Source organism: Bubalus kerabau, chromosome 13 (assembly GCF_029407905.1).
Source record: "Bubalus kerabau isolate K-KA32 ecotype Philippines breed swamp buffalo chromosome 13, PCC_UOA_SB_1v2, whole genome shotgun sequence".
Classification (NCBI taxonomy): domain Eukaryota; kingdom Metazoa; phylum Chordata; class Mammalia; order Artiodactyla; family Bovidae; genus Bubalus; species Bubalus kerabau.
This window is the reverse complement of record NC_073636.1, coordinates 73,205,473-73,216,303: the sequence shown is the minus strand read 5'-3', so window position 1 is coordinate 73,216,303 and position 10,831 is coordinate 73,205,473. Positions and strand designations below refer to the sequence as shown.

General features: G+C 41.5%; 1 protein-coding gene across 2 annotated transcripts; it reads left to right on the top strand.

The window, feature by feature from the left end:
• Positions 1–230: 230 nt before the first annotated feature.
• OSER1 (oxidative stress responsive serine rich 1) lies at positions 231–10,418 on the top strand. Of its 2 annotated transcripts, XM_055545072.1 has the most exons (5): positions 231–401; positions 2,271–2,379; positions 4,092–4,208; positions 7,090–7,203; positions 9,197–10,418. In XM_055545072.1, the coding sequence occupies exons 3-5, from the start codon at positions 4,132–4,134 to the stop codon at positions 9,879–9,881; spliced, it is 876 nt and encodes a 291-aa protein (XP_055401047.1). In that variant the 5' UTR covers positions 231–401; positions 2,271–2,379; positions 4,092–4,131; the 3' UTR covers positions 9,882–10,418. The 2 variants fall into 2 exon arrangements, with proteins under 2 accessions (XP_055401047.1, XP_055401046.1); XM_055545071.1 differs by lacking the exon at positions 2,271–2,379 and having other exon boundaries at positions 232–401.
• Positions 10,419–10,831: the final 413 nt, after the last annotated feature.

The following is a 10,831-nucleotide window of genomic DNA, read 5'->3' as shown; positions in this document are numbered from 1 at the left end:
CACGCCCACTCGCTCACCTGACCAAGCGGAAGAAGCGGGCAAGCCCCAAAAATCCCATCCCCAGCGAACCCTTCGCGGAGGGAGGAGCCAGTGAAGAGAATAACAGGAAATGACGTCAGGCGCACGTGTTTCACGAGGGGGCTGGCGCCAGGCTTTTGAGACGCGCGGCCACGGCCTCGCGCCTGCGCAGCCGCTGCCCTCCCCCGTCGCCGAGTCCCTGAGATGGGAGGAGAATGAGAAGGGGGCGGGGCGCGTGCCTGGGTGACGCAGGCGCAGTGCGACTTCGGAGGCCCTGGTCTTCCCCCCGCGGATTTGGATCCGGGTCAGTTAGGCGCCGCGATCGGGGAAAGACGTTCTAAACTGACCGGACTGGCTTACCGGAGCGCCCCTGCTGCGAGAAGGTGAGTACCCTGACGTGACGCGGACGCGCCGCGTCACCGCGTCTGGGCCTCCCGGCCCGGCCTGACCACCGGCGGCTTCCTCTGGCCCTCCCGCCTCACGTCGAGCTGCGTCGCCCGCCGATGCTGGCCGCCTGGGCCGGGCCGTCCGGGCCGGGCCTGTGCCTCTCTGCGCCCCCTCGGCCACTGCGGCCTGGCCCTGCCAGAGGCTCTTCTCTCTCGCCCCTTCCCGCCTCCACGGCCCCCGCGCCGTGCCTCCGCCCTCTCCCGCCGGTCCACAGCTTCCCCTTTTCGCCCTCCTCGGCCGCCCTTTGCCCCTTCCCGCCCTTTCCCGCTGGTTCCCGAGCCCCAGTCTCGTTGGCTGCCTCTTCGGCTCTGTTCCCGCCTCCTTCTGGATCCCTCACCCCTTTGGCCCGACGCAGGCCTCTCATCTTGGCTGGGGGAGTATCCTCAAGGGGAAACTTTGCAGCCGGAGAGCCCGGGCGGGTTCGGGCGCCAGACAGATCCCCACTTTCCGAACCCTCCCAGGCCCTGACCTTTCCCCATCCCATCTTGTTTAACCTCGACCGACCCAGTTTCTGGGTGAAAAGAATTAACTTTGTGCTCTAGCACCGAGGGTGTAGAAGTTGAGTGGGTAGAGAGAGACGTGAACGTGTTTTGTCTCCGGGGCCGATTGTTGCAACTTCGTCTTGTTCGAGTCTTCCAGAGTTGCTGGACAGGATTTTCTTTTCCCGGACTCCATGCTTCCTGCTGGGCTGGGAAATTTTCTAAAAGCTTTATTTAACATTGTGATGACACGCTTATGCGCGGATCCTTTATTGATCGTTCTCAGGTCTTTTCAGGGTCCGGGAAATTTGGACCTAGGCTTGTGGTTGTTAGGTGGGCTTGGTTAAAATTGCAAGATATAAATAATATTGTGAGACTTACTCTTCGTTTAAAGTCAGAGAAAAGTCAGGAATTTGCCCTTTTGATGGAGGAACTTAGAAGAATTTTGTGTTTTTGTTTTGTTTTGTTTTGAAAGGTTAAGGGAAACTCCGAATCCCCGTGTGATTTGACTTAAAGTAACTTTAAAAGTTTGACCTTTGCGGGGATTGTTCAATTTCAAGAAGATAGTGCAGTAAAAATCGGCAAGAACGCCTCCCATAAACTTAATGAAGATAAATCAAGTGTAAGATCCCCGGAGTTGGTTGTGCAGCTCTTGATTTGAGTGCATGGGAAGAGGGAGGAGCATGGTAAAGCCTTTTAAAATTACAGACACGCTACTGTTTAGCTGTTAAGGTCATACCTGAGATTCACCTTTGCTCTGGGTTAATTTAACTGAGGGAAAAGATGAGTAATCAAAATGCTCGAAGTCTGAAAATAGTTTAGATGGAACTTCATTCCTAGAGTTTTAGTCGGTAGCCAGTCTTATTCTGGCCTGTTTTGGTTTGTAAATGATGGATCTTTTAGTGTGTCAGTAAGAATGTTAGTGGAGTTTGTATTAACGTCTGGAGGTCACTTACAGTATATAAATTAGCCCTATTGTATAATTAAAAGTTTCATATCTGAGTGCACAACATCTTAGCACAGTGTTAGGGCAGGAGTGGGGTTCATAGTCCTGAGTCCACACCTACATGTCTGAGCATCCAGACTAGTGCTAAAAGCACAGCGTAGGGATTCTGTCAATGTTTGCGTAAGGAATGGATTTCTGCCTGTAGAATACAGCAATGCATATGTAGATGTGATGTGTGCTGATTTCTAGAGAGGCCCGGAGCGGGATTGTGTGGGGTTCAGAGGAGTGGGGAGACTGGCTCATATGATGTTCCTCTGTGAGGGCCAGCGTTTGACTGGTCATAAAGTAATTGAGGAAAACTAATAAAAACTTTATTTTAGTTCTGCCAGCAGGAGGAATTTGTTTACAGCCTACAGACAGCACCGTTTTAGATGCTGTGGAGCTTCAAAAATAAGAGAATATCTGATCTTTGGCCATCCCTCTCCCCAGGTATAAATATATATGTATAGAAGATGTTATTGTGTATCTGGGAGAGGATCCTCCTCTAAATCTAGAACTGAATTAGTAGCCAGTGAAATACGGAATTGATACTGTTTCTTCACAGTGACGTACTGGTTAAATAAACCAGCAAAAATATCTGTGGGGAGTGTATTTCAATATTTTAAGACGTTGAGGTGAAAACTAGATAAATTCTTTTGAGACTGTTTTCAGTGTTCTCAGAGAAGTCTGCCTAAAATACCTTCTACACATAAATAAAGAGTCTTGATTCCTTGCTTCCTAATTCTGTCTCTGGTACTGCGTGGTTACATTAACAAACATATTATGACACTTTGACCTTTAGAATATTAGAGGTCTCACAATAACATCAAACCCACCCCTGAGAAATGAGCAGATATAAAATCAAAGAGGCTCCAAGGATCCAGGCACTGGGAGAGTGCCCAGGGCGGGGTGGGGGTGGGGGGATGGGGTAGCAGGTTAGAAATAGAGAAGGTGAAGTGAATGCTTAAAAAATTCCTCATTTTCTTATTTTTTTGTTTTACTTTTTTCTTTCTGATTTCCAGTAATATGTTTATAGAAACCATCTTCATTCTGGATTTGGTATCAGGAAATTTTTTACCCTAAAAGTAAAAAAAATGGAGAGATTAGAGTCAATGAATTGATTAACTTCTCTATTGTATCTCTTGTTGTTTTGGTTGGTCTGCCCCCCCCCCCCCCACCTTTTTGGTTTAAATATAAAAATCAGGGTGGGGGAAATGGAGAACTTTGGTTAATCAAGCTAGTTGATTAGGTAGAGATCATTTAAAGGCGTATCTGTAGAACAATTTTAGTGTTTTCCTTTACTTGCTATCTCTTCAGCTCCCTTTAAGATTTTGAGTTACAAGTGTAGTTCATCTATTTTTGTGAGAGAGTATTAGAAGCTAAAGAAAGCAAAGGTATCAACCTTGTAGATAGTGTGTGGAGTAGTCAGTATCATTGAAACAAGTTTATAATCCTGCCTTGACAGTGGTAACAACTTGATACCTATCTGTATGATTATTAGGATGAGTATAAATACTGATATCTGCGTCAGGATTGCTTTAGAGAAATGCTGTCATGTGTCATGTAGTTATTCTTACCTGAAATGTTTCGCGTTAGATGAGACAAATACTCAGTAGGGGATTTTTTTGTTGTTCAAAAATTTTTGTTGAAGTATATATAGTTGATTTTATAATATTGTATTAGTTTCAAATACACAGGAAAGTGAAGGTTTGCATATACATATATACACTTTTTAAGAGTAGCATTTTAAAGATCAGAGTCTTGTAGACTAAGCTTTTCCCTTTTATTTCCAATGCAATGATCATCTTTTCTGTAGGTTTCTAGACTTCTACAAGTGGAAGGATTTCCCTTCCTGTTAAAAAGTATACAGAAACACAGATTTTAGGTAATGTGATCTAATTTCCAAAACTGTGAAACAAGATGTTGTCTTCAAGTATTTGGACAGTTTAAATACCATCATAATAAACACATGTTTTCTGTATCATTTCATTTGTCTCCTCTTAAGAAATAAAACCTGCAGTTTCCTAATCATTGAAACTTCCTTTTAGAAATAGAAATTTGCACTTTATCCCACTAAGAAGCAATGGTAGTATCAGGAATACAGATTTTAACCTGTTTTCACTTTGCTCATTTAATTTTTCCTTCCTTTTTTTTTTTTTTAGTATTAACGGGAACATCCATAATAGTGTAAAAACTTTCACAATGAAATCGGAAGCCAAGGATGGAGAGGAGGAGAGTCTACAAACTGCTTTCAAGAAACTAAGAGTGGATGCATCAGGGTAATTAAATATGAAGTATATTATTGGGGAATTGTTTACTAGATTTAAATAGACATTTCCTCAGGGGAGCTCTTTCTCTTCTAAAGTTTCTTTTTATTTGTAGGAAGTATAAATGCTAATAGTGTGATATTTTACCAAATTCTGTATAACATTGTTATAAAAGAAACTCTTCTGTTAAATTTTGAGAAGTAGCTGCTCATTTGTATTCCAAGGTTGGGAATTATCCTTAACTTTGGTAGAGTACCGCTTTCCCTGCCCCCTGCCTCTTTTTAATCACACATTAGCAGTCAGTGTCCCATCAGAGAGTTCCTCCTACATCTCTAGGGAATCACAGTATTTTTCACTGAAAGTGAGTTGGTTCAATAGGAATCTCTGCAGACATTGTCAATTTCATGGGCTCTGATCGCTGAGCCTATCACTATGGAAACCTCTATTCATTAGGGTTCTGTCACTGAGATCAATAGTCTTGGACCCTTTGGTCAAACTAATTAGAGCACCTGCAGACCAGCTGCTGTCTGAATGTTAATATTTTCACCCTTTGCAAAATGTTCTATGCAGGACTCTTTTCATCCCCCTTCTTTGCCCCAGGCCAGAAGATATCTTAAATTTTAATGGCTATAACAATATTTCATTTCATGAACGGAAACCCAACTCAGCAAGGAGCAATAATGACTGTTAAAATTTATTACTCATTTTACTATGCCCTCAATACTGAAGTACTCTGTACATATCATCTAATCCTCTCTACCAACTTAGAAGATAGACAGTACAGAGTATACTGTATAGTTTACAGAGGAGCTACAGATGAATTGTCTTATAAAAGGTCACATTGGTAAGACGTGGTAGAGCCAGAATTTGAACCCAGATGATTTTTCTCCAGAACCTCTGCTTTTAACCATTTTTATGAAGACAACATGAAGAAACACATTCAGTGCCTGGCGCATAGTAAAATTAAATACATGTTAGTTGTTACAGCTGCCCGCCTATTGCTAACCCTGTTTTTGGCCTACCAAATGAGAACATTTACACTCATAGATTTGCACAGCAGCTGTTACAGGTGCTGACATTGTTTCCATGATACAGCAAGTAAGTATCTTCTAGTGATTTTGCCAATATGATCATCTTGCCATTAGAATTGATTAGTACTTGCTATTTTGGGAAGCAGAAACAAAGCAGGGAAACACATAGTTCCAGACTCGAGTCATAGTGTAATTCTCTGTGATTTCTGGTATAGACGATGCAAATCTATGCAATTTTTTAATCAGGAAAATACTTACAAATGCACAGGTAAATGTAAATCCCTTAGTATATGAATTTACTTAACTCTTGATACACAGACTTCTTTCCTGGTATTTTCATTGGAACATAAAATAAGCTATTTCTGTGCCCCTAAAAATTACTTGGAACATAAAATCTTTTAAAATACTCTGTACAGTTGATGGTCCGATACTATGTGTTTGTAGCCTGCAATCTACTGTGTGTAAAATTATAAAGAGAAGGAGCAGTGGAGAACATTTCAGAAAACCAAGTAAGAGTACAAGGGGTGAGTCATTACTGTGACTAAGCAGAATAAGACTTGTATAGTGTGTCATGCAGTTCTAGTTGGTTGTTTCGAATTGTTGCTGATTTACAAATGGAACATGTGAGGTACTGACTCATAAGCTAACCAAGCTTTGCCAAGGAATTCAGCATGATCCTGTTGAACGGGTTTTGGTTCCTAATGGTATTTGTCTTATCAGGATAGACTATATATTTAATTGCAAAACAATATAGTTCTTTTTTTCAGACTCTCTCTCTCTCTATATATATATATTTAGCATAATACATGCTTATTTATAAGTCATAAAATGGATAAAGTAAAAATCACGACTTACCATTACCACTGTTAGTATCTAAATCATCTGTAATATCACTGTTTTTACACAGTTGAAATCATAATATATGTACAGGTATTCATCCATGCTGTTTTCCTTTAATATTATAAGCATTCTCCCATGTCATTAAAAGTTCTTTGTACACTTAATTTTTAATAAATTCCTAATATCCCATTGTGTACCAGACACCACTAATTTTATATAGTATGGTATTTTCTGTTATTTGACATTTAGTTATTGCCAGCTTTTAAATTATGTTTCAGTGAGTGAGCATCTTGTTACTTAGTAGACTGTCTCTTTCTATAGGATACTACAGTGCTGCAGCATGTGTCGTAGGGGCCCTGTGTGTGTGTGTGTGTGTGTGTGTGTGTGTGTATTGAAAAGGTCCAGAAGAATTTGATGTTAAATGTTAATGTTGATCTCTGGATTATGAAATTAGAGTTGATTCTTTTCTCTTTTAAATTTTTTCATCTTCTTTACTGAGAACCCACGTTACTTGTGTAGTTTTAAACTGTAGAGATTTAACTGAATAATATTTCAGGTTTATTGGTTGTAAAAATCAGAATATTTTTGTATAAGTTGTATACTATTTGAAAAAGGATTCATTTAGATTGAGTCTCCCAGAGTTAGATTGAGTCTCCTGAAGTTTATCCTCCTGAACTGAGTTTCCACAGCCCTGGTTTGCCCACATAAAATAAGTGGTCAGTGTCATTAGCATTCTCCCTGGACATAAGGCCTGATCTGCCCCAGATAAACAGTCTATTTATATCCCACTGCTGGTTATACTTAAGAATCATTCTTTGGCTTACAGTTTTGCAACTATGAGCTCTTAGGGATCCTCCAAATTTGGTTTTGAAGGACAGTTTACAGTAAAAGCTGAGCAATTCTTGAGAAAAGCAAACTGAAAAGGTAATAAAGGTATTAACACAAGTTGCATTTGGGTTGGTGAGAGCAGTGTGTTCTTCTTGCACGGTTTTCTAAGCAGTAAACTCTGTTCTTGTCTTCAGGTCCATAGCGTCTCTGTCTGTTGGAGAAGGCGCAAGTGTCAGAGCGTCGGTCAGAGCAGCAGTAGAGGATGCCAAGCCTAAGTCCGCATGTGCATCTAAAGACAGTTGGCATGGGTAAGAGCTTCTCACTGCACATGGTTTTTATCCCAGCACCTTAACGTGGTACTGGATTTTCTTTGCTGAGAATTCAAAAGAGAACGTCTTACGATACAGAACCCAAGATGCACCAATTAAAGAAGAGCCTTTCTTCTCATTGTGAATTTGCTGAGACTTGCTGTCTGGCCTGGTTCGTAGTCAGTTTTTATAAATGTTCTATGTGTGTTTGAGAAGAATGGCTCTCCTCTAATCATTCTTAGGTTTTATAAATGTCCATTAAAGTAAGCTTTTAAATGTCTTATTTGTAGGATCTTTTTTCAAATAATTCTGTTGGTGGTGTTAGCTTCGCCTGTTAATAATTGAGGGGCTTGTTGAGGTCTCCCCCAGTGGAGTACATTCGTTTATTTTCCCTGTAAGTTCTGTATTTTTGCTTTATCGTTTTGAAGCTATTTTGTTTATAGCCTAGGTTCATGCCAGTTTAGAATGTTTTCTTCTAAACTGAATGAATTGAGACTTTTACTGTATTTAGTGACCTTCTTAATCCCCCATAATGGCTTTTGTCTTAAAGTCTGTTTTGTCTGGAGTTAAACTTAACATTTATTTTGATTATTGATATATTTGGATTTGTTCTGCTGTTTTATGCTGTTTGTCCTGCTTTTTCTTTTTTATTTCTTTTGTTCCCACCTTCCCTCTCCTCCCCATTTAAAAAATTGTTTGAAATGTGTTTGTTTTTCTCCATACCAGTTTTCCTTTCATTGGTTTGGAAATTACATACTGTGTTTCTCTTAGCTGTCCTCCTCAGAACTGTTTTGCTCCAGTCCCCTCCCACATGGATGGCCTGGTACTTGAGTTCTGTCAATTATTTTTTGTCTCACCGGTTCAGTTTTATTTACCCTACTTCATTTTATTTAGATTAGAGAGTGTTTGTTTAGATTCGTCTCATGGACACTTCCTTTACTCTCACCATTGTGGCATCAGACCTTCCATATAGGATCACTTTCTTCCTAAAGAAGTCTGTTATTTAGTTAAAAAGGTGGGGTGGGGGGGGTGTTGCTCTGTGTTAGTTGTCTATATAGAATGTTTCTCTGAAAATGTCTTTATTTCATCCTTTTTCTTGAAAGTTATCCCTGCTTTAGTGACCCTGAAATCGTGGTCCTAGGTGGCAGTTGTTTTCTCTTAGCACTTGAAGGTATTGTCTTCTGGCTTCCATGTTGTTGTTGAAAAGCCTACTTTCAGACTTAATTTTTCTTTTTTTGGCAATAATCCATCTAGTCTGTAGCTGGTTTTAAGATGTTCCTGTTGTTTTTGGTTTTCTCCAATTAGTTGTCCTGCCTGTGCTTCTTGTGTTTGTATTCTCTTGCATCAATTCAGAAAATTGCTCGGCCATTATCTCTTTCAAGTTTGCTTGGCAATTTTGAACCTTTTTCTCTTTGCACAATTCTTATTAAATATTTTTTATAAAAATTACATAATGTGCCTGATAATTCCCAATATCTAAAAACTTGAGAGTGTCTAAGTCTGTTTTTCAGCTGTTTCCAGTGATAGAAATGAATTCTAAATCTGTCATTCTGTTGAATGAGTGATTATTTATAGCATTACCCCCCCCTCCCCCCACCCCCGGCCTTGGTGGTACTGAAACTGCCTTGTTCAGAGGATGGAGCCCAGCATTGAGGTTTTTCTAAGTTGTCTGTGCAGGGTGCTTCCCCAAACCACTGGTCAGAGGTTCCTAAGCCAAGGGTTGGGACAGGGCAGACAGGTCTTCTGCACCAAATGTTTGGTCTGAGAAACGTGACTTAAAACTACCCTTCACCTCTCCTATAGTAAGAGGGTGTTGGAGTTTTCGAGATGCACAGGCTCAGGCAGCTTGACAATGGAGGTGGGCACACGTCTTTGGGGAGAACTTATTTCCACTCATTCACCAGAGAGGTGGCAATTTTTCCCAACCATCTTAAAAGATCTCTTTAGAAGAACTCTGTATCCCAACATCCTCTTGTGTGTTTTTTCCTCTTAGGTCTACAAGGAAGTCTTCACGAGGAGCAGTGAGAACCCAGCGTCGCCGCCGTTCCAAGTCTCCTGTCCTTCATCCTCCAAAGTTCATACATTGCAGTACAATAGCTTCTTCCAGCAGCCAGCTCAAGCACAAAAGCCAGACTGACTCCCCTGATGGCAGCAGTGGGCTGGGAATTTCAACCCCTAAAGAGTTCAATGCAGGAGAATGCTCATCTTCTCTCGATACTAATCACACAGGGGCGGTTGCTGAGCCTTTGAGAACTTCGGTTCCAAGGCTCCCATCAGAGAGTAAGGAGGAAGATTCCTCTGATGCTCCCCAAGTCTCCCAAGCAAGTCTCCAGGCCAATGATCTCTCTGACTTTCAATCGGTTTCCAAGCTAAACCTGGGCAAGCCATGTGTATGCATAGGCAAGGAGTGCCAGTGTAAGAGGTGGCATGACATGGAGGTGTATTCCTTTTCAGGCCTGCAGAATGTCCCTCCCTTGGCCCCAGAACGAAGATCCACACTTGAGGACTACTCTCAGTCGCTTCACACGAGAACTCTGTCTGGCTCTCCCCGTTCCTGTTCTGAGCAGGCTCGTGTCTACGTGGATGACGTAACCATTGAGGACCTCTCGGGCTACATGGAATATTACTTGTATATCCCCAAGAAAATGTCCCACATGGCAGAAATGATGTACACCTGAGAGCAAGAAGCTCCTTACTATGCTTTAACCAATGAAGGGTTGTCAGAGAGTTAGTTAACAGCAGACCTTGCAGCTACTTTGTGTGAGAAGACATCTCCTTCTGCTCACTGTGCTTGCAATAAAAACTTTTCTTGGCATCTCAGTCAGTTAATCTTCGTTCTTTAAACGTAACTTTCTGAGTTCTTACATACCCACCAAGGTGAGCAGATCATTTAGAAATGTCCCTGGGGGTGAACAAACGGTCATTGCTTGACTGGTAGCAGCATGTTTATGGTGAAAGCCTTTGAAAAAACAGTGCATTTTTCAGATGTGTGTGAAGATTTGGGTGCCAAGGAAAATGAAATGTGGTTTTGTAACTGGACTGAACATTTGTCATGCTGTAATTACCAGCCCAGCGGTATTAGAAGTTACATGACAGGTTTAAACCATCTCTGATTTACGTAAGATTTATTGTGTCTTTAAAGGTTTCCTATGTTATTGTTAAGCCAGAGATCTAAGGTTTAGATTCAATATAAATAAACTGGCTGGCCTGCCCTATATTGTTTGAGAGAATCATTAACCATCACCAAGCAAACCCCTGCTGGTGCTCTTCGCCCTGAGACATGTCACATAAGGTTTCTTACGTGAGAAGCAGCTTGGAGTGGGCTGCTTCGTTGCGGGAGAGGGGTGTAATGTTGGACACTGCCGTGTATCTGCTCTGTCTCGCATTCTGGTATATATGGCATGTTTCAGTCACTTGCAGTATAGCTCTCATACCTCAGTTTCAAATGTTCTGGATGGATAGTATCTCTTTGTACTGCCCTCCTACCCCAGCAGTCCCCAAAGAGAATTTTATCCATGCCGTGTCCTGTAATTAAAGGCCGACCAGGCCACAGCTCCCTCCAAAGTTTTGAACAAAAGTCTCCACAGTTTCCACTGGAGGAAGAACCCTCTCTTTTCCGGGTGGTTCC